The following is a 24,812-nucleotide window of genomic DNA, read 5'->3' as shown; positions in this document are numbered from 1 at the left end:
TGTATGTATCACATTTTCTCTATTTATCCACTAATGGACACTTAGGTTGTTTCCATAACTTGGCTATTTTAAATAATACTAAAATAAACATGAAGGTGCATATATCTTTTTGAGTTAGTGTTTTGTTTCCTTTGGATAAATACCCAGAAGTAATATTGCTAGATCATGTGGTAGTTTGAGTTCAAGAGAGTACTCTGTCCTCTCACTGTGGCCTTATTTTCATGGAAGGGTGCTCATTCCATCATTTCCTCCCATGGTTGCGAATGAATTCACCCTGTGTTACACTTTGAACAGAAACCCGACCCTGATTCTGTACCTAGGTGTGGTGAATGCTATCAAAAGTAAACTCTTTGGTCAGGGCTCTAATACAGTGATAACAGAAAATGAATTCTTGGATAAGAAAGCTGTAGCAACGTACAGGCTACAGCATCACTAAGAATGTGACCACATGCCTCAGTGGTGGGACCAATGGTGATTGGACCTCCATGCTGCCAGTTTTCCCTGTGTCAAGGTGTTCAAACATCCTGAAAGTGAAGCCTGGTTAAAATCTCTCTAAGCAAAACCTAGATCTTCCTCGTCTGAAGATACATTGCTTGCCTTTAAACACAAACTGTAAGTAATAGTAGAAACAGAGGGAGGAGGGGCGCCTGGGTGGCTCAGTCGGTTGAGCGCCGACTTCGGCTCAGGTCACGATCTCGCGGTCCGTGAGTTCGAGCCCCGCATCGGGCCCCTGTGCTGACAGCTCAGAGCCCGGAGCCTGTTTCGGATTCTGTGTCTCCCTCTCTCTGACCCTCCCCCATTCAAGCTCTGTCTCTCTCTGTCTCAAAAATAAATAAACGTTAAAAATTAAAAAAAAAAAAAAGAAAAAAAAGAAACAGAGGGAGGATATATTTGTAGCTCTGCCTTTAGTTACTCCTTTAAATGAAATGGATTAAAATATTGAAAATGAGGGGCGCCTGGGTGGCGCAGTCGGTTGGGCGTCCGACTTCAGCCAGGTCACGATCGCGCACTCCGTGAGTTCGAGCCCCGCGTCAGGCTCTGGGCTGATGGCTCAGAGCCTGGAGCCTGTTTCCGATTCTGTGTCTCCCTCTCTCCCTGCCCCTCCCCCGTTCATGCTCTGTCTCTCTCTGTCCCAAAAATAAATAAATGTTGAAAAAAAAATTAAAAAAAAATATATTGAAAATGAAATGTTATTAATTTTGAAAGGGGATAGGATTGTTAGCCTCTTAAAAGACAAAACTAAATTTCAGGTGAACTTGAAACTTGAAAATGGTTTATTTACTTCTTTATCATTTTATTTTTTTCTAGCTTTATTGACATATAATTGACATATTACATTGTATAAGCTTAAAATGTTCAGCGTGTTGATTTGATACACTTAAATATTTTGAAATGATTACCACCATAGCATTAGCTAACACCTCCATTATGTGACATAACTACCATTACTTCTTGGAGGAGAGAAAATTTAAGGTGTACTCTCTTAACTTTCAAGTTTATAACGCATATTGTTAACTATAATCCCAATGCTTTACATTAGATCCCCAGAACTTATTCATCTTATAACTTATTCATCTTATAACCCTTTCACCAACATTTTCTCTACCCTCTAGCCCCTGGTAACCACCATTCTACTATCTGTTTCTAGGAGTTCAGCTTCTTTTTAGTTTCCACATGTAAGTGAGATCATACAGTAGTTTGTCTTTATCTAACTTATTTCACTTAGCATAATGCCCTCTAGCTCAATCTATGTTGTCACAAATGGCAGAATTTCCTTCTTTCTCATGACTGAATAATGTGTGTGTGTGTGTGTGTGTGTGTGTGTGTGTGTGTGTGTGTGTATGCCTCATCTTCTTTATCCATTCATCTGTTAATGGATACTTAAGTCATTCCATGTCATGGCTTATTGAGAATAATGCTCAAAAAAACATTGAGTGTAGATATATCTTCAATATCCTTTTTTCCCCATTTTCTTTATATATCCAGAAACAGAATTGTTGCATCATATGGTAGTTCTATCTTTAATGTTTTCAGGATCCTCCATACAGTTTTCCACAGTAGCTGCACCAATTTACATTTCCACTGACAGTGCAAAAGCGTTCCCTTTTCTTCACATCCTTGCCAACACTTTTTATTCCTTGTCTATTTGATAATAGCCATTCTAAGGTGTGAGGTGGTATCTCATTGTGGTTTTGATTTGTATTTCCCTGATGATGAGTGATCTTCAGCATCTTTTCATGTGTCTGTTGGCCATTTGCACATCTTATTTGGAAAAATCTCTCTTCAGTTCCTCTGGGAAAGAAATGTTTTTAAAAAGTTATATTTCTCCATACTCTGAACTATCAAAGCACCCTTTATACTTAACATACAAGACCACAAAGATGAACAAACAATTCCTTTGGAGGAGAAGGTGAATTATAAGTGATTTAGAGATGTGGCCCAGGGAACATATGGGGAAGGGAGTCGGAAGTAAGCTATGCTATGAGAAAGTATCTGAGGACTTTTGTGTCCAGAAATTGAGCCTGGAGCTCTGACCTCAAAAAATATGACCCAATCTGGAATATTCCTCATTGTGTACTAGTGCTGCTACTCTACATTCAACAGGAAACAATGCTATAGAAGTAGATGGACTTAAACATGGTATAGTCTGTTTAAAAGCCTGTGTTAGGGATGTAGCTTCCTAGGGTTCAAATTGTGGCTCTGCTGCTGTGACCCAGAGTGGGGAATTTACCCAAGTGCTTCAGTGTCATTCTGCTATGACACAAAAGTATCATCCACCCCACAATAATTTAGAGGTCTAAATTAAATACCAAAAACTGTGAAGTTCTTGGAACAGTGCCAGTTATATTAATATAATTATATATAATTAATATAATTATAATAATTATAATAATAAGTCTTATTATATCATCCTTAATGTCATAAGAGAGATTTTAATTTAAAGAAAGGAAGCTGCTAAACAATGAACTAACGTGGTTTATTCAAGTTTATTCACCAGAACACAAACACAAACACCTTGAAGAATTATGACTATAATGTCAAGAAAGAAAATCCTACTCACATTGGCTGACATCCACATCATGGAGATGTACACAGAGATAAAATACCAGGCTAGGTAAGTCTGCTGTGTACCAGGACAGCCAACAACTGTAATGATTTCTGCAGGAAGTCTGGCAGAGTAGGAAGTCCTGGAAGAACTGAGGCCAAAGAAAGAGCAACAGTGACCTGTCACTGACCCCATAAACTATTAGACTCAGGGGGACAATCACCCGCTACCATGAAAGTCATCTGTACTCTACTTGTTGAGAGGCATGAACCCAAAACATGTTCCTGAAGTTCTTCCTTCAGAATTCAAAAGTTGTTCCCCTTAGTTTACCCTCCCATGCACTCTGAGGAATCAGGGCAAACCCACCAGATTTATTTGGATAGATCCCTCCATTCTGCTGGTAACTTTGCTTTCAGATGCATAGCTGAGAAGGATTTAAAAAAATAAAATATGCTCTGGAGAAAAATATCATTATATTCTGATTACAAAAGAACACAAATTCAGTAGAAAATTTGGAAAATACAGAAAAACAGAAAGAAAATAAAAGAAAAGGCAAGTGGAATTGGAGCCTAGTTACTCATCATCCCCCAAACTTGGGAAACCTGGTCTTCATCTTTACACATTCTGGTGGTTGGGTAGTTGCATTTGTGATGTAAGTTTTTATTTCATTAATTTTAATTTTAATTTATTAATTTATTGATTAAATCTATCTCTCTAGATATTATTGACGTTAGTATTTTTTCATGTATTTGTTGGCCATGTCATCATTTGTGAAGTACCCATTCGAGTCTTTTGCCCATTTTCCTATTGGGCTGTTAATCTTTTTCTCAAAGATCTGAAGGAGTTCTATATGTAATCCGGATATGAGTCTTTGAAAAATGCTTCCTCCTCCTGTGTAGATTGTTTTTTACTCTTTTAATGTGTTTTCGATGAACATAGTTCTTCACTTTAATTTAATCCAATTTTGTGATTGTTTTCCGTTATGGTGGATGTCTGTTTTAGCCCATCTAATAAAGCGTGGCTTTTCCAAAGGTCATAGAAATGTTCTCTCATGTTTCCTTCTAGGACCTTTATTGTTTTACCTTTCACATTTAGATCTACAATCCACCTAGGCCTGGTTTTCATGTATGGCATACAATGAGGTGAAGATTCAGCTTCTTTCAGCTGGATATCCAATTTCCAGCACTATTTATTGGAAAGGTCACACTTTCTTCTTCTCCATTGCAGTTCCATCTTCTAAACTCGATAGCTGTCTCTGTGTGGTTCCATTTGAGGACTCTCCTTTCTGTCTCATCAGACTACTTGTCTGTCCTTACACAAATACCACACTTCCTTAATTAATGTGCTTTTATAACAAATCTTGATATCAGATACTTTAAGTTAAAAGCATTCAAGCTTTGGGCCATAAACAATCAGTGGATAACTTGATCTGGACTCATAAAACTTAATTCATATGCTAAGTGCACCAGAGACCAGAAAAGAAGAGGCCAGAGGTGAGCAGATATGCTAGAAAGTTCTGTGATGTTACACTTCATCTGCTGTGGATATGGAAGAAGCAGACATGTACAGTAGTTTTAACTGCAAATTCTTTGAGAGCCATGGGTTTATTCACTGCTTACATTTGTGTTCAGTAACTATATGTTAATAACTGACATTGCTAAGTAGGGGGGCTTTCCCATCCTTAGTCCAAGGTGATGCTTCAGGTGTGGATAATGGTGCTACCTTGACAGCAGAGAATGTGGGGCAAGTGAAGTACACAACGCCAGGTGTCTCTGACATTGGAAGAACCTTAGTAGGTGGCTGGTAATGAGGGATTTCACAGAGAAAGATAGCGAGCTAGTGCTGGGAACTTATGAGTTATCCAAGGTTCCATGAGTTAACAGCACTGAAATCAGTGAGGTTGTCAAAGAGAAGAGAGCAGAATGAAGAAAAATGGGTTGAGATTATAGAAAAAACCTTTGGAAAACAGGAGGCAGAGATGTCAGTGAAGAAGCATCCGAGGGTGCGGTCAAAGAATACAAGAAGACATTGTCAGAAATGGAGGCTAGGATTCCTGGTTACACTTGAACTCAAGAAAGAAAAGCACTGGGTCATAAACAAGGTTGGGAGTTGGCAAAAACTATAGCAGTAACAGAGATTATTTAACACAAGAATGGATTAAATTTCCAGGTAGCCAAGGATACTAGGGAATATAATTTGCCTCCATAAAAGTACACCCTATGTAGGACAAGGCAAGGTATAAATAGATATACACCAAGCTCTAGACTGTGGTTCTGTCCTCTCTGCATTTAGGCTTGGCTAAATACAGGTTGGGAAGAACCAGCATTTTAAGCACTTACTATGTACTAGGAAAGGTGTTTTCATTAATATTGCTGGTTTTAATCTTAAAACATCAGTTGGAGACAGGAACTGTCACTCACAGTGAGTCAGGCTAAGAAGTCAAACGAAAAAACACCAAAGGAGCAAGAGTCTACCTGGAGCTGGATGCATCTGCTCCTGAAGCCAACTTCCTGTTTTCCCACAGGCCCAGGTGTTTTAGATTCTCTGCCAGGCAGAGAAACTGCAGCAACTCGAAATCTGGATTCTGCTGCCAAGCTCAGCTATCCACCGAGCATGCACAGATACTGAGAAGCCAATTCAGAGGAAGGAACATCCACACAACCCTCAAGTTTGCATCAAGTCAAGGGAGCTGATATTTGCAGAGTGGTCAAAGCCACATTTGACCTTGTTTACATTTCTTCCACATCAGGCCAGGTCACAGGGCTAGTTCCTGTTCAGGACTAATTCTTCCACGAATGGCTCCAACTTACCACATGGATGCCAAGAGCCCCCAAAGGGCCTTTACCTGCTGAAGGCCCCGTATGCCTCAGACACAGTGGTAATTTGAGCCCCTGCAATTGCCATACCCAGGGAATGCTACCCTGCTTCCTTGGAATGCATTTTGTGTGTCCACTGACCCTTGGTCAGGACTTTGGGCTGCTGATTTTCAGCTGGAACTTGAAGGTAAGAATATGGCTTAAAAGAAATCCTCAACTCACTGATTTATTTTTCAAATTTTTATGTAGGTGCTGCTATATTGCTATAAATAGAAGTGCTTAACTAAAGCCAGAGAATATTTTAAGGAACCTAAAAAAATAAAAGTTATTTATAACCAACAAATACCAGCTTAACAATGTAAGTCTAGAAATTCAGGAAGCTGAGTCAAAAATCTCCAAAATGCCTGTCCCATAATATCATCTCTCCTTCCCACCTGGATCTCTCCCCTACATGCTGAGCCTACAAAGGGGACTAGACCAGGTAGGTCCCTGAGCTTCGGGATGGCTAGAAATAAAAATAAGTAATTGTAGGACAGTGGAGTAAGAGCTATAAAATCTACACACAAAATGCTACAAGATCCCATGAGAAGGGACAACTCTTTCTGTCCATGGAGTCAGAGACAGCTTCACAAAGGAGGCCCCTGACCTGCAGGGATGACAAAGTTTCCAGCTGGTTTCTCAAGTGGAAATTTTATGCCTTTATGCCTGTAAAGGAAGAACTCTTTCTGTGCCTCTCCTTTATGCTACTTAAGTAGCATACTTCATACATACTTTATACTTCTGGGACCAGATATGGGGCAGGGTTGGGGCGGTTTACCAAGCAATCCTCAGATTTTCTGGATACTGGCAGTTTAGACACTCTTTACCTAGAGATAGCATCAGATCCCACAGGTTAAGGGCTTAGTCCCCACAAGACTGCTCCCCTCAACCCTGACTTCACATGCCAGTCACAAATTCATATTACAGCCTGTGTTTCTAACCAACCACTTTTTATTTATTTTTTTATTTATTTTTGACAAGGGGAAGTGTGCACACAACAGGGGGAGAGGCAGAGGAAGAGGGAGAAAGAGAATCTTAAAGAAGGCTCACACTCAGAGCAGAGCTCCACATGGGGCTCGATCTCACGACCATGAGATCACAACCTGAGGTGAAATCAAGAGTGGGTCACTTAACCAGCTGAACCACCCAGTCACCCCACTAACCAACTACCTTTAGGTTGAAGGTCCCCATGACCCCTTCCATGAATTTGATTCATTTGCTAGAATGGCTCATAGAACTTGGGAAAACACTTCACTTAATATATTACTGGATTACTAGAAAAGGATATAACTCAGGAACAGCCAGATGGGAAAGATGCATAGGGAAAGGTGTGTGGGAAGGGGCATGAGTTTCCATGCTTTCTCCAGGGGTACCATGCTTCCAGCACCTCCACGTGTTCATCAGCTGAGAAGCTCTCTGAATCCAATCTTTTTTGGAATATGTTTATATTGTAGATTATAATTGTGTGCGCCCCTCAATATAGACATATCAATATATATTTGAAAAAAACATAAAAACATAAAAATAATAATTTTTCTTCATACATTTGGGCTTATTCCAAATTTTCTGGTACATATATACACTCACAATAAAAAACAAGAGAGCTAATCTTTTTTAAAGGAATCTGGAATTTGCAGACACACACTGGCTACAACCTTGGACAACTTATTGATCATGTGACTCCCAGCTTCCTCACATTTATGAATATAAATTATAAAATCATGATATGAATTAAAAGAGAAAAGAAAAGTATATAAAAGATCTAACATAGAAGGCCTGTAAGAAATGTTAGCTCTTGAGATGCCTGGGTGGCTCAGTCAAATGTCCAACTTCAGCTCAGGTCATGATTTTCATGGTTGGTGAGTTAGAGCCCCTCATTGGACTCTGTGCTGACAGCTCAGAGCTTGGAACCTACTTCCAATTCTGTGTCTCCCTCTGTCTCTGCCCCTCTCCTACTCATGCTCTGTCTCTCACTGTCTCTCAAAAAATGAATAAACACTAAAATATTTTTTTAAAGAAATGTTAGTTCTCTTCCCACCTCCCTCTTAATGTTGATCACATGGTAATTTTGATATTATCCAAACTCTACCTTCTTTGACATATCATCAAACCAGCTGTTTCTTACACTTGAAATTTTTTTTTGGAAATAGTTCATCTTTCATTTTCTTAAAACATAGTCTCCATTCTAAGAGATTTACCTCACTCTGAGAGTAGAGCCTTGAAAATGAGCCTTACTATGGTAGCACAAACTCCCTCTCACCCACTGCCTGGAAAGGCTGGGCCAGATTCTCTTATTCATTTTCCAGTAAGTATGGAACATTTCCTGTAAGGATGCTTTCAACTCTAAAGTCCTGGCACTGAATTTATATACAATAGTTAAATTTATGTATACAAGGAACTCATCTCAGCACATGCAAATTGAAGTGTTCAATAAATGTTAGCTTTTAAGTAATATTTAATTACTAGCAGTAGCAATAAATGTCTTCTGGGATCGCAGTAGCCAATTATTCTAGAGTAATAGTGGCCCATTCTCCTGGCTTTCTCATTTTGTGCATTTCATACATTTCTTTCAATAGAACCAAACACACAAAAAACCTGATTCAAAAAATGGGCTAAAGATTTAAATGGACATTTCTCCAAAAGAGATATATGAATGACAAATAGGCACATGAAAAGATGCTCAACATCATTAATCATTAAGGAAATGAAAATCAAAACTACATGAAATATCACCACATACCTATTAGAATGACTATTCTAGAAATTAAAAACATTTTAAACATATACTTAATAAATAAAATAAACAGAAAATAACAAATATTGTTGAAGATGTGAAGAAATTGGAACCCTTGTTCCTTTCTGGTGAGAATGTTAAATAGTATACTGTGTACTGTGGAAAACAGCATGGCAATTTCTCAAAAAATTAAACATAAAATTACCATATGATCTAACAATTCCATTTCTGGGTATATACCCCAAAGAATTGAAAGTAGGATCTTGAAGAAATATTTAAATACCCATGTTCATAACAGCATTATTCACAAAAGTCAAACATTAGAAGCAATCTAAATGTCCATACATGAATGAATGAAAAGCAAAATGTAGTTTTTGTCACACAGTGGGATGTTTTTCAGCCTCAAAAAGGAATGAAATTCTGACACATTGTACAACATGGATAAACTTTGGAGATATTATCCTAAGTAAAATAAGCCAGTCACAAAAGGACAAATATTGTATGATTCCATTCACATGAGGGACCTAGTGTAGACAAATTCATAGAAAAAGTAGAAGGGGATAGGGGAAAAGAACTATGGGGAGTTAGTGTTTAATGGTGTAGTTTCATTTTGGGAAGATTAAAAAGTTCTAGACATGGATGTTGGTGATGGCTGCACAACAATGAGAATGTACTTAATACCACTGAACTGGATACTTAAAAATGGTTAAAATGGTAAATTTTATGTTATGTGTATTTTACCGCAATTGTTTTAAAAGTCCTCTATCCTGTGCCCACAGGGACTCCCCCTCCCATTGCAAGACAGTATGGCCCTGACCACAGAGTTGAGGACACAGCTACAACTGAGAGAGGTGGCAGGGATCCCCCTGCAGGCTAGCACTGTGGACAACTGGAGCCAGATCCAGAACTTTGAGGCCAAGCCAGATGATCTCCTCATCTGTACCTACCCTAAATCAGGTGACTGTGGGGTTAGGGGACAACCAAACTTCAGCCTGTGGAGTAAGAAAGGGCTGCTCATGTCAGTTATAATCCCCCTTGATACAGTGCACTCACTCATTCAAGGAAAGCTGCTCCTTCTCGCTATTCCATGATGAGGCAATCTTGGGATGCCTAATGTCCCTGGGTTTATTAGGGTCAAGCATAATGGCTTTAGAGGACCCAGCCTGTTGTGCTCTATTATGGATTGCTCTTGGGTGACAACGTCATGCAGCTCCTTCTGTGCATAGAGACCTTGTGGGGTTTTCCCACATGGATGTTCAGGACAGGATCCTGACCTGAGGGGAGGTTGAACCAAATACCATCAGTATCCACGTCCCCTTTTTCACCCAGGACACTTAAGACAGATTGTCTAACCAGTTTCTATATCTCACCCTTTCCATTTGGGCCCCAGGGACCACGTGGATTCAGGAAATTGTGGACATGACTGAGCAGAATGGAGATGTGGAGAAATGTCAGAGAGCCGTAATTCAACACCGCCATCCATTCATCGAGTGGGCTCGGCCACCCCAGCCTTCTGGTGAGAGTTCCCCCATTATTGCTATGATTCCATTCTTTCTCTTCTTTTAAGATTTTTTTTAGAGCAGTGTTAGATTTACAACAAAGTAGACTCACAGAGATTTTCCGCACATGCATAGCCTCCTCCATTATCAATATCTACCCCCTCCCCCAGATGGTGCATTTGTTTCAATTGATGAACCTACACTGACACATCATAATCACCCAAAGCCCAGTGTTTGCTCTGGATGTTGTACATTCTATGAGTTTGGACCAATGTATAATGACCTGGGTCCAGCACTGTAATACCACACAGAGTAGCTCCACTGCCCTAAAAATTCTCTGTGCTCCACTCGTTCATCCCTCCCTCTCTCCCCAACCCTGACAACCACTAATCTGTTTACTCTTTCCAGTTTTTCCTTTTCCAGAATATCATATAGTTGGAATCATACAGTATGTGGCCTTTTTAGACAGGCTTCTCTCACTCAGCAATGTGCATTTAAGTTTCCTCCATGTATTTTCATGGCATGATAGCTCGTTTCTTTTCAGTGCTAATATTCCATTGCTTAGATGTACCACAATTTATCCATTCACCTACTGAAGGGCATTCCAGTGGCTCTCCTTATCCCTTTCTCTTCCTCTCTCTTCCTCCTTTCTCCCTCTCTGATTCTTTCTACATATTACCTAAAATTATTTGCCAAAAGTGAATCTAAGTAAAAAGGAGTTGCCTTATTTTCTTCTTAAATGCTCCCTCTGACCATCACGCTATAGAACACACAGAGAAGGTAGAGAGCTATTTATGAAACAATTTGCACTCTCTCCTCTCCTTACTCCACCCATACAAAATCCCAGAGCAGCCAAGAAAGTGACAGATAATCATCAAAAATAATGCGTTTGCAGCCAACTATTTCTGTTCTGTAGGGAGACTTTTTTAGGGTAATACTCAACCTAGAATTGAGTATTCAAAACACACACAAAAAAAAAAAAGACAAAAAGACAACCAGAACTTCTTGGAATTCAATACACTTCTTGAAATTAAAAAAAAAAAAAAGGGCAACCAGAAGGCAAAAGAAGCCATTCCAGGTAACTGGCAGCTGCTGAAAGCATGTTACAGAACAAGGATAAGAGGAAGACCTACTTTGCTATTTCAGTATTGCATAGGACAGCACAATGAAAAACTGGAAACACAACTAGCTAGAGCTGCAATATTATAAGCAGCACAACTCTAGTGTTGAACCAATTGTGGACGGAGCTACCAATGCCTTGTGATAGAGAAGTTCCTTATCTGATGCCCATCAAACCTTAAACTTGTGTCCAAGTTAGAATAGCCTTAGGTACTTTCTTGTCCTTCTGGTTCTACTTGCCTAGCCACTCAGACTCCTTTGACCCTCAATTCCTGTCTGGTTATTCACTAGCTTAGCAATCCAGTGCCTGGTCTGATCGATGCTCTGAACTACCTGTGAGTCTCTGACACTGCACGCAGAGTACTCTCTGCCTGCTTAACTGTGACCCCACTCTGTGTGTAGCCAGGGCCTTCCATTTTTGTTGGTGTCTGGTCCTTTGATCCCTTGAGCAGCAGGATGGTATAAGGAATAAAGACAACAAGGGTTTAGATCCTGATGCCATCACTCACTCAGCTCAGTGACCTTTAGCAAGTTACCTTCTCTGTGTTACAATTGTCTCCACTGCAAAATGTCAATAGAATTGGTGCCTACTTTAAAAAGTCATTGTAGGGATTAAATGAGTTAATATGTGTCAAAAGCTTAGAACAACACCTGGCACAGAGTAGATACCATTTAAGTGTTAGGTATTCCCGATCACCTCTTAGGCTAAATCCCTTGCCCCACAACGGCATGTGTTCCCTGGTCATCCAAGCCCATTTTTTTATCTTATTTCTACATTCAACCCCAGCCACTATCATCTTACCTCTGACAATCTGGGAGATTAAGGAGAGGGAAAAAAATCCTAAACATGATTTCTAGTGAGACATTCTTGGCAGTGGGGGAGCAGAGTATCCAGCATAAGCATATGCTATTGTTAAGTCAGCATAAAAAGCAGGATAGAGCTTCTCTCAAGGCAATGCCAGTAGCTACAGAATTCAAGAAAGGATAATAACCAATAGCCCAGCATGGCACATCATACAGAAATCAAGATGGATCTTTACAAAACAAGGTGCCCTTGGGGTGCCTGGGTGGCTCAGTCAGTTAAACGTCTGACTTTGACTCAAGTTCTTGAGTTTGAACGCCACATCAGGCTCTGTGCTGACAGCTCAGACCCTGGAGCCTGCTTCGGATTCTGTGTTTCCCTCTCTCTCTCTGCCCCTCCCCTGTTCTCTCTCTCAATCTCTCTGTCTCTCTCAACAATAAATAAATAATTTAAAAAAAAACAAGGTGCCCCATGTCCAAAGATGTGATAAACACTGAAAAGGGTTATGGTCTTTCCAGCTATAAACAGACAGAGGCTGGGTGAAGACTCAGCTAGGCAGTAGTTTTATTTAAGAGCAGATGGTCCCTGCCACCTGAGGTGAGGGCTACCATTAGGAGGGTAATATGGTTGCTGAAATAGACTGATGGGTGTTGGTCAAGTATACCAACCACCCTCAGAGGGTTCAAGAGTGAGTGGACACTCCTGGATGTAATGGAAGTTTGTGTCCCGCATGGTCAGTCTCCCTCCCAGGAGTCCTCCTACTCTCCCACCAACTCCTAGCAACAGAGCTGTTTGACATCTAAAGCATTGCATATATGACCTAATAAAAGCAAGGCCGGGAAGAATTTGAAAAGGTGCATGTGTGTGTGTGTGTGTGTGTGTGAGAGAGAGAGAGAGAGAGAGAGAGAGAGAGAGAGAGAGAGAACTGTATATAGGTGAGATCTAGAAATAACTCCTACAGCTCAACAAGAACTTATACTACAGGCCCTGGGCTGCATATATGACTCCATACCTCCACTTGCCTTCAATAGTTCATGGTCCAATGGAGGAGGCAAAGGCAGACCATATGATGACAAGGAGTGGATATGTTGGGTAGAGGTTAGCATAGGACACCATCAGCAGGGTGAAGAACGTGCCTGAAAACCAATGCCTGGAGAAGCTGACACCTGCAATGACAAGCTGCTACTGCTGCTGTTGCTGTGTTTTTCCTGCCAGACTGCAAGCTTCTCATGCAGATGATGAGGGCCAAAAATTACTCCATTGGCCCTCTTCTTCCACGGGGCAGGCTCGGGAATGACTTTATGACCTGAGGTGTGTTCATGGACACTCTCCCCTGCCCTTCTCACCCCCTGAGGCTGAGCACTCATGGCAGAGTGCCCAGGAAATGAGACCACCCCAACCAGCTCTCCTGAAGCACTGATAAGAGACAGAGAGAGAGAGAGAAGGAGAAAACATATAATTTACTTGAATCTGTGAAATAAAACATGGGTGGAATGCTCCATGTAAAGCCCTAAACCTGCAGAATCTCTGTCTATTGTAAGGATTCTTTGGGAGCAAAGTTTGAAGCTGGAGCTAGGTCAAGCCTGCTGGGAGGGTTGCATGTAAGAGGATGAAAACCCAAGACTACCAGCCCCCTTCCCACACAGGGGTCATTGAGCCCAGGATCTGAGGGGCAAACATCCTCAGGTCATCACAACCTTATCTTCTTCTTCCTTCTCACCTCCCTGTCTTGCAAGTCCCTCTACACTTGGGCCCCTGGGGAGCCTTCTTAGTTTCTTGCGAGATTGGTTATGCATTTAAAGGATGTTTGTGGTGTTTTAATCAGATTTTACAGGTGCTTTACAACAGAAGAGGTCTTCATAGTGTCTGGAACACTATATTGCTAGCAGTGGAAGTGTCTGGAGAGACTCTAAAAAGTGACTGGGACGAACCAGGTGCCCAGAGATATAGGCAAGGAAGACAAGAGACCTGGAGAAGCAGAACAAGTGTAAATAGCTCTGAAGGGTAACATGTGAGCAGGAGACACGATGGAAGCTGAGGAAAGGAGCTAGACGCAGGACAATTTCACAGTCTTGCTAAGGAATATGGGCTTTAACTATAGACCAGTAGCTTGCTAATTTTTCTTTTCAGTACCAGAATTTTTTTTAATTATTGGGACCATATGAATCAATAATTCCACCTCTGCGTATATTCCCTAAAGAATTAAAGACCGAGACTAAAGAAGCATCATTCATAGAAGCATCATTCACAATAGCCGAGGATGGAAGAAACCCAAGTGTCCAGGACAGATGAATGGATGAGTAAAATGTGATACATACATGCAATGAAAGATTATTCAGTCTTAAAAAGGAAGGAAATTCTGATACCTGCTACAACAAGGATGAACCTTAAGGACATTATGCTAAGTGGAATAAGCCAGTCACCAAAAAAAGACAAACACTGTATGATTCCACTTATATTAGGTATCCACAGGAGTCAAATTCATAGAATCAGAAAGAATGGTGGCTGCCAGTGCTGGGGAAGGGTGGAATGGGGAGTTAGTGTTTAAAAGGTACAGTGTTTAAGCAGATTGGTTGCACAACAACATGAATGCAATTAGCACTACTGAACTGTTCTCTTTAAAAGAGTTAAGATGGAAAATTTTACTTTACGTGTATCTTGCCACAAGTTTTAAAAAAAATTATTAGGGGTTCAAAACATATAAAATAAGCAAAACCAAAGATGACCAGAATGAAACACATCCTTTCAACTCCACCTTGAATCCCCTACCTCAAACACATAGCTTGGGGAGCAAGTGTGAAAAACCACCTTTAGTATAGAAGGTTTCCAAACAGAAGAGGCACATGATCTGAGCTGCTCAAAAGCAGCAGCACTCTCCCCAGTCTCCGTGTGTTCACCAACCCAGAAGCTCTCCAAACCCCAGACTTTAGGGACTTAATGGAGGCTTCATCGTGCAGGTATGATCTATCACTTACTCCATTTTCAGCCCTTCCTCCCTCTCTGGAGAATGGGGGATAGGGCTGAAAATTCCAAGCTTCTAATCATGGCTGGTCTTGCTGGTGACCAGCCTCCATCCAGGAGCCCACTTAGAGTCAGCTCATTAGAACAGGACACCCTGGGGTGCCTGGGTGGTTCCGTTGGTTAAGCATCCAACTTCAGTTCAGGTCATGATCTGACACCTCATGAGTTCAAGCCCTGCATTGGGCTCTGTGCTGACAGCTCAGAGCCTGGGGCCTGCTTCCAATTCTGTGTCTTCATCTCTCTCTCTGCCCCTTCTTTGCTCATGCACTTCCTCTCTCTCTCTCTCTCTCTCTCTGTCTCTCTCAAAAATAAATAATCATTAAAAAAACTTTTTTCAAAAAGAAGGGCACCCTTATCACCCAGGAAATTATAGGGGTTTCAGGAATTCTGTGCCGAGAAGCAGAAGCAGAGACAAATATAAATTTTCTATTATCTCACATCCCCTACGTCAGTCTAACACAATGATTGCACAGAGCAAGTGTCTAGTCAGTGTTTTAGAGGACAGAGTGGAAATCACAACTCATGTGACAAGTACATATGTTTTTAGAGATGAAACAAGTGACTAGCCAATGGGCCAAGTACATGGGCAGCCTGTTGCAGACACGCAGGGGTGGGCACTGGCTGGGAGGCAAGAGAGGCCTGCACTCTGGTTCCCCCTGGCTCTGCTACAATAAGAACTCACTTGTCCCTTCTCAGCTTCTGTCTCCACATCCTAGAAGTGACAGAGTAAATTAATCTAAGCTCCCTTCCAACTCTCAAGCTGTTTGAGTCTACAGAAGTGATGGTAAAATAAATAATCTTATTATGAAATCCCAAAGGAAGTCAAGAGATAAGCAGAAAGATGGGGGTGGGGGGTGATGGGACATTCTGGACAGAGCCAAGAATATAAGTTCCCCCATGCAGTACTTGTATTACACAGATGTTTCCTCTTGATTTACTTCAAAGGGGTGGAAAAAGCCAAAGCAATGCCCTCTCCACGGATACTAAGGACTCACCTTCCAGTTCAGCTCTTGCCTCCATCTTTCTGGGAAAATAACTGCAAGGTAAGACAGCAATAGCTTCCCTGGGGACAGGCGGGAAGACTAACCCTCCTGAGAGCAAATCCGCCAGACCCTAACTCACAACACTGCCATCATGTTTACTTCTCCGCTATCTCTGCAGTATTGCTGTTGATCAGCAATAAGAGAAAATGTAAACTTCTATACTCAGCAGGATATTCACCTGAATGTTTTCAAATAAGATGTGGATTGTTTGAAGGTACAGACGAATTTTTGGAGAGAACAAGAGATAGTGAGTGTCCACAGTTGATCCAAGGGTGTGGGCAATGGAATTCTCATAATAGAGGACAGAAGAAAAAGTGAGGAGAAAAAAACCCTGATGATTGTTTAAAAGGGTAAATAGATGGAGCAGTGTTTCTTGAGGGGAGCAGTTGGCCTTAACCTCTAGTAAACTCTGGGCTCTTAGCTTTACTGCTTCTGGGACTTTATTTATTCTGTATTCAGCGTCTAATCAGTTCCTGGCACATAGAGGACATTCAAAATGTGTTTGCTGAATGAATAACAAATGAATTAGGTCAAGGAAAGAAACTAAGGTGTCAGCCAGCGATGTTAAGGAAGTTTTCTCAAAGGTGGGAATGAAGGGAACAAAGGGCTAGGAAGGGTGTATTTCTAGGGAACAATAGCGATTATGTGGGTCCTTTCAGTAAAGTTATATAAGGGAACAAGAACCTCCATTTCTGGGATTATGTTAAGACTAAACACCCTGAAACCTCTTGTATAAAACACTTAGCAATTACACATAACAAATGACAGGTTTCCTTGTAAATGTGTAACTGAGATCCAGATACAGTTGAGGAAATCCCTCAGTCCCACAATGAAGAGGGCACTGGAACTCAGAGAGGTCACTGACACCGTAGCTGTCCTGTGGGTATTTGATGACCTGGAGAATGCAGCAGCGTGAGTTTCAATGGCTGCACAGGGGCAAATCCCAGAGCAGAAGGAACCAGAAAAGTAAGGAGCCCAAGCTGGGACAGCTGAAGGGCTTCACTGTCAATGGACAGAAGTCTCTCTGTGTTGACCTGGGCTCTCAGCTTCCCTAAAAATGTGTGGCCACATTTTGAAGGTCTCCTCTTCAAAGGAGGAAATTCAAGCTGCACTTCTTGCATTGTCCAAGAAGCCCCATGCTGAGAAACTGTATAAGGTGGTTCCATTGGTGGCATCCCCAGGATGACCAGCAAACACAAACATGGGATGGTCGGGGGGAGGGGGGCATACCTTCTGCTTGCAGTGCTCCGTCTTGAGTCGACCATCTCACATTACAAAATATACAAAGGAACAAGCTAAAAATATATTAAAAACCAACCAAACAAATAAACTGAACAACAACAACAACAACAAAAGGAACAAGCCAGCAAGAGAAAGAGTCTGCAGAAAGAACAAACAGCAGGGTTGGACCTCAAGGACTTCAGATATCAAAATGACCAGATATAGAAATATAAGTTGTGTAAGAAAATTGAAAGATTGAATCAAAAATCAAAGAAGGGAATAAGATGCTATTTTTAAAGCATAATTTTTATTAAGTTAAACAAATAATCAGGATTTCTGTGACTGAAACAATATATAAGCATCTGCTATAAAAATCCAACCAAAGCTCTCTGATTTGCCAACACCTGCGGTGGCTCTCTCACATGGACCTGGGAGGGCACAGCACGTGGTGCCTCCGAGGGGCCGCCGAGGCCCCGGAAGGGCCAGGGTGCCTGGGCTGGCTGCAGCAGGGTGGCCACGGGGACAGAGAGACCGCCGTGGGTGAGAGAGGAGGCGCCCCGTCCCACTTCATCTCCCCACTTGCTTCTGGGTCCTCTGCCTGCGGGAGGGTATCCGCTCCTGCTGTGCACTAGGACCCCATCGCGAATCTGCGCCTGCAGGACTGACCCTCACAAGCCAAGCCTTCCTCTCTCCCTCTCGCTGTCTCCGGGTTTGTGGCCTTAAGCTCCATCACCATGGTCTCTGCTTTCGGATAAAAACCACCAGCGTTAGAAAGATGGTGTTCCTCAGACCTGAACCACGACCCCAAAACTGGAAGTAGAACCCAAGCCCTGACAATCAAATTTCTTGTCAGTGTTTGTGGGATGTGAGATTGCCACAGAAATAGCTTTTGTCGCCACTTATTGTCATACACCTTCCAAAAAATGTGTTATTAATTACCTGTGGCTATTTCACACTGTTACTTAGTCCCTTTCTTTCTAGCCCTTTCAATTTCTGAACTAAAAAAAGCTAATAATACACTCACACACACAAATTCAACAACAGGTGAAGTGCAGAACGGACACCACAAAAGAGAGAATAAATGAACTTGGTGGGGGAAATGGGATGAAGTTTTGAGGAGGGAAGGGAGAGCCTTGTGGCTGGAAGTGAGAAATAAGATAGGAAGATTAATTAAATGATTAGCCAACCAGAAATTAAAAAGCCTAAGAATTCAGGTGGATTTTTTTTTAAACTTCTCACGCCTAGGAAGCACCAGGGTCAGTCAGGAGGCAGAGGGAGCAAGGGTAACATGTGGTCAAGAGCCTTTATTCTGGTTTCCGAAGGAAGGAATGGGTGAGGCAGGTAAGCAGGTTTAGGATTGGGTAGTTTGGATGATTTCTGCAGTCTCTGGGGCAAAAGGGATGATGCTTCTGCTTTTGTGGTCCTGGCCCTGGGGTGATTAGAGCAGATGGATAGTGGCACAGAGTGTGAGAGCCCAATAAGGGAGGTGTTTGAGATGTAGGCTCCAGACTGGTGGAGTGATAAGTGAGCGTGCTTGTGAGTTGTTACTATCTCTAGTAACCTGCTAAACCTGGCAGGGGCAGTCCATCCAAGGTTAGCAAAGCCCCAGGATGTCAAAGCATCAGAATATAGGAAGTAGCACTACTGACGTTTTGGGCGAGATAATTCTTTTGGGTGGAGAGGCAGGGGGCTGCCCTGTACACTGTAAAATGTTGAGCAACATCCCCAGCCTCTACTCATTAGATGCCAGTAGCACTGCCACCCCCTGTTGTGACAACAAAAAATACCTCCAGACATTGCCAAATGTCCCCCAGTAGGCAAAATCATTCCTAGTTGAGAACTGTTTTAAGGTAAAAACAAACAAACAAACAAACAAACAAACAAACAACATTGAAATGACTAGTTATGGATCTAAGGTGACCAGTCAATGAGACCAGCTCAGGATTGATGCTGTCAGAATGTGAGTTGAGTACTTAGCAATCATTAAAGGTCATATTTGGTTAAAGTGAAAGGCTGGGAGGGTAGGAGACAAGGTTGTGGTCAAAATGAAACCTAAACAGGATGCTTTGTAGGGCAAGACCTGAAGTGATTCAAGATGAAAATAATAGAGTTGATGAGAACAGGAAAGAAATAAGACCGAGACGTCATCCTGCTTCTCCGGGAAACTGAGATGAGATGTTGGGAGGATCATCAGCACATGCATGTGGTAGTTTCTGTGTGACGGGAGGTCATAGTTGCTAGAGAACGATTGGACTCTGACACTAAAGGGGCAAGCAAGAATCAGGCTACTTAACAGGACTGAGTTTGGATAAAGAGGACAATCAGCAGAGAAGCAGGGGACAGCCAGAGGAGGAAGAGGTCATGGCCAAGTTGAACTGTCAGCACAGGAGAGCTGAGGCAGGTGTGTGTGGCCACCATTGGCATGGCTCAAACTGAGTGAATTCTGTGAAAATTCACTTTTCATACCATCTTTTACCCTCCTCTATTGTCACCCCAAAGTTCCTTTATGTAGCTCGAAATGCCAAAGACTGCATGGTTTCCTACTACCATTTTCAAAGGATGAATCAAATGCTTCCTGACCCTGGCACCTGGGAAGAGTATTTTGAAACCTTCATCAATGGGAAAGGTAAAGGATAATCCTTCACATCTTTGGGTTCCCAATCCAGGTATCTAGGAATCATTTGATTCCTTAGAAGGTTGTGTTCCTCCTTATATGTGTCCTACCTCAGACTGGGACTGAGAAGGGCAGGCTGCCTGAGCTCAGAGTGAATACCCATAGTCCCAGCAAATATCTCTCACCCAATTTGAAAGCCTTTACCCCAGGTTACCTGACCCATAGAGTCATCCCCATTCCAAAGAGTATCCTTGTTCCAATATCAGGGCATATGTGATTATACACAATAAATATGAATCCATTTTAGGTAGCATGTTGGGATAAATTACCCCAGGGCTATACCATACAATATCACCCTCTAAGTCAAACAGATCAGGACTCAGGATATATCTGGGACTTTGGGTGATCCTTATGTAGAGTGTTATGTTTCTTGTGTCTGTTGCAGTGGGCTGGGGTTCCTGGTATGACCATGTAAAGGGATGGTGGGAGATGAAAGACAGATACCAGATTCTCTTCCTCTTCTTTGAGGACATAAAACGGGTGAGTAATGGCCCTTCAGAAAAATCATTCTAGGCTCTTTCAGGGCTGCACCTCTGGGAGGGACACCCTGAAGAATTTATGTGTGTCCTGATACCATCTTCCATTCCAATGCAATGTTACCCTCACCACAGGACCCAAAGCAAGAAATTCAGAAAGTGATGCAGTTCATGGGAAAGAGCTTGCATGAAACAGTGCTAGATAAAATTGTCCAAGAGACATCATTTGAGAAAATGAAAGAAAATCCCATGACAAATCGATCTACAGTTCCCAAATCCATCCTGGACCAGTCCATTTCCCCCTTCATAAGAAAAGGTGTGTGTGGCCTCAAATACTATATAAATATAAGTATAAACCAAACACTCAGTTTGTCTAGTAATATCTGTCTGCCTCTTATCAAGAAGATGTTAGGGGTTTTTTTTTAATTTTTTTCTTTAAAATTTATTTATTATTGAGAGACAGACACAGAGTGTGAGTGGGGGGGGGGGTAGAGAGAGGGGGAGACACAGAATGCGAAGCAGGCTCCAGGCTCTGAGCTGTCAGCACAGAGCCCGATGTGGAGTTCCAACTCACAAACTGCGAGATCATGACCTGAGCCAAAGTCATTGGCTCAACCAACTGAGCCACCCAAGTGCCCCAAGAAGATGTTAGGTTTTATTAATTTCAAGACAATACACTTAGCCTATTAAAAATAATATGCCACTAATAAGGTGGGGATTTAATCTTGTTACAGAAGAGAGCTCTCTGGGGTATTTGGTTGTAAGAAACGGGTTTGTTAGGAGAAGTCAGGCAGAGGTATAAGAGAAATGCAGTCTTGCAGGTAGTTAAGAGCAAGAGCCACCATTGGTCTAGACCTTGTGGGGATCCCTGGATCTCAGAGTAAGAGCCTCAGCAGCAGGAGGATACAGCTTTTTGCTAGAAAGCTTCATCCCTTACAGGACTCAGCTGCCCTTCACATATCTGCTAGGAGTGCTTTCCTCCACTGACCAGCTTCCTGTCACTCTGCCCATTACACTTCTACTTTATAGCTTCTGCTGACTCGGCTTCTTCTCATAGGTTGGTCTTTATTTATTATTAAATTATTTTTTATGTTTATTTACTTTTGAAAGTAAGAGAGACAGAGGGAGAGTGGCGGAGGGGCAGAGAGAGAGGGAGACACAGAATCTGAAGCAGACTTCAGGCTCTGAGCTATCAGCACAGAGCCCGACACAGGGCTTGAACTCACAGACTCTGAGATTGTGACCTGAGCCAGAGTCAGACACTTAACCAACTGAGCCACCCAGGCACCCCTGCTCATAGCTTGGTCTTGATGATGGCCCACACATGGGCCATCATGACTTCCAACTATCACTGCTACTGAGCACTGCTTCATTGTCTTAATTTTTTAGTTCTACTTCCCAAAACAGGAATTCTAATTGGCTCCAGCTAATATTTTTTGAGGAAAAAAAGCCTTATCATTTTTTATTTAAAAAGTAATATATATCATTGTAAAAAAAATTAGATCAATATGGAATTGCATTTTTAATGAAAAAAATTTTTTTTTCTTCACCAAAACCCTGCCCCCCAGAAGTAGCCACCAGTAGTATGGCTCCCTTTCTATTTAAGAACACAGACTTCTTTTGCACAACAGAGGAACCATGGTATACTACTGCTTTGCAACTTTTCTTCTTTTTTTAATTTATTACTTTATTTTGTTGCATTTTTGAATTTACAGCATCATCCCATGCTAGTACAGCAAACCAAAAAATGCCATTCCTTTTCTCTTCAGATAATCAATGGTGAAGATTTGGCAAGTAGCCCTTCTTCAGATCCAGACAAACTTATCTTTCTATACACCTTCCTTCCCTCAGGCTCATACATATGCAAACAAAAATATAGAACATGGTGAAGGCTAAAACCCAAATGTGGTCATACTTCACACCTTCATTTGCCAGAATATAAGACATCCCTCCAGAGCAAGGCATGTAGGTCCATATAGCTCACTGTTTTTAGTGGTCTCATGTTATGCCGAAGCATGGATGCATCATAACTCATTCAACTATTCCCCTAGTGAAAGATACCACAGTTTGTTTTTTTTAATATTTTATCTTTATGAATAATGTTATAGTAAACATCTTTGTATGCACGTTATGTCCTGATGCTTTTATTTCTGTTGCACAAATTTTCAGAAGAGGCACTGCGGAGATATAGAGTATTTCCCCTTTTTAACATTATTTTTGTAGTTACTAGTTGGTGAAAAAGCTCATACATATCCAGTGTCTCAATGACATTTTTCCCAAAAGTTATTTCTTTTTAATTGAGAAGTAACTTACCAAAAAATTCAAACTCTGAAATATGCAGTTCAATATATTAAAAAATGTATACACCCATATAACCAGCACCCCAGTTAATCTCTACCCTCAGATACAACCACCGTTCTAATTTCTATCACTACAGATTGATTTTGCCCGTTCTTAGACTGCATATAAATGAAATCATACAGTATGTACCTTCTTGTGTGTTGTGTCTATCACTCAGTGTAACGTCTGAGATTCCTCCATTGGTCTGTGTCATTTCTGTGCAGTGGTCCATTATGTGAATATATCACAAGTGAGGCCAAGCACCAGCACCTTTGCGGCAATTATCCACTCTAGCTAAGAGTCCACCCCCCGTGCAGAGCATGCTAGGGTCCTTCTTAGATCAGAGGGCTGCAGGTGGAAGTGTAGGCATCGATGGGGAGGGGGAGAAAGGCAAACGTGTTGTCGAGCTTGGTTTTCCTCTTCTAGGAACTGTGGGGGATTGGAAAAACCACTTCACTGTGGTTCAGAGTGAAAGATTTGATGAAATCTACAGACAAAAGATGGAAGGAACCTCAATAAATTTCTGCATGGAACTCTGAACAAGATGTACATAGAAAGGTAGATGACAAGAATGGGGAAGCTATCTTCAATCCTTCAGTCAAGCCCAAAGAATCTCTGAAAGCATATTGTAAAAATATACAATTGTGGTACCACTGTCTCTGTGATTATTACCAACCTCATTTTTCAAAAGGATTATGTCTAATGCTTATTTTCTCAACCATCCTTTCCAAAGTAAGAAATAAAATGGCTTAATAAATAAAATAAAATAAAATAAAATAAAATAAAGTAAAACAAAACAAAACAAAGTAAAATAAAATAAAATAAAATAAAATAAAATAAAATAAAATAAAATAAAATATAAAATAAAGACTTGAATACTGCAAAGATTTTTTTTTAGGTCTCCATTATTCTGGAAAGTGCATCCTAGTTTTCTAGTGTGTAATATAAAATACCTTGGGTGTAAATATGCAAATACTAGGTTATATCTATGTTGAAAATATGAAATCACTGATATCTGTCCCAGTCATTCAAGAAACTCCAGCTGTGCTAGGTTCTGGGGTTCCACCTGATTAGCATGGAAGGGACACTTTGAGGGTAGTCTTGATGCAGCCAGCCCTGAGAAAACATGTCCAGAGTGTCAGTTAATCTCTACCCTTGGATAAAACCACCATTCTAATTTCTGTCAGCACAGATTGACTTTGCCTATTCTTGGACTTCATATAAATGAAATCGTACAGTATGTACCTGCTTGTGTCTGGTGTCTATCACTCAATGTAACATTTGAGATTCCTCCATTGGCTTGCATCAGTAGTTCACTGCTTTTCACTTCTGTGCAGTAGTCCATAATGCGAATATATCTGGTGAGAAAGAAAAGGGAAGGGCATGGAGGGGGATGCCAGATGACCAAAACCTAATTAGGAGTCATAGCGTGCTTAATTACAGAAACAGGAAGTTGAAGGGTGTCCACTTGGGAGCCTGAGTCATATCCTGCTAAAAGCAGAAAACGGGAGATAGCATCAGCAAAGTCAGCCCAGGCATGGTTGTCAGATTTAGAGATAGTCTCAGCCGCAATGCTGTGGCTACTGAGGGCTTGCATAACCAAGATGCAAGACCTTTTCACTGGTTTCCCATATTTTACCCCACCTGTAGCCCTCTTGCTCCACATTTATTTGTCAATTTACTTGTTATATCTCGTACTTGATCATAAATTCTTTAGCACTTGGTTCCACGTCTTATTCAACATTTTACTCCCAATACGTAATGCAATGCAAGGTACATAACAAGTGTCCACCAAGTATATAGTGAATAAGCAAATGAATGCATAGATGAATGACTATAGGAAGGTGGGCACATTTCATATCACAGATTCCCAACTTTTAGTCCCAACTAGTGGCATTCCAAAGCTGAGGGCAACAGGAGCAGTTTACCTGGGGAGAAGGCAATAAGAGTTTGATTTAAGCCAACTAAAATTGACTGTTTTT

General features: G+C 41.3%; 1 protein-coding gene across 1 annotated transcript; it reads left to right on the top strand.

Annotated features, from left to right (window-relative positions):
* The first annotated feature begins 9,441 nt into the window (after positions 1-9,441).
* LOC102952042 (sulfotransferase 1C2) lies at positions 9,442-23,369 on the top strand. Its single transcript, XM_042979753.1, has 7 exons — positions 9,442-9,592; positions 10,026-10,151; positions 16,022-16,119; positions 19,840-19,966; positions 20,400-20,494; positions 20,626-20,806; positions 23,257-23,369. The coding sequence occupies exons 1-7, from the start codon at positions 9,442-9,444 to the stop codon at positions 23,367-23,369; spliced, it is 891 nt and encodes a 296-aa protein (XP_042835687.1).
* The last annotated feature ends 1,443 nt before the right edge of the window (positions 23,370-24,812 follow it).

This window comes from Panthera tigris, chromosome A3 (genome assembly GCF_018350195.1).
Source record: "Panthera tigris isolate Pti1 chromosome A3, P.tigris_Pti1_mat1.1, whole genome shotgun sequence".
Lineage (NCBI taxonomy): Eukaryota > Metazoa > Chordata > Mammalia > Carnivora > Felidae > Panthera > Panthera tigris.
This window is presented reverse-complemented; position numbering and strand designations above follow the sequence as displayed.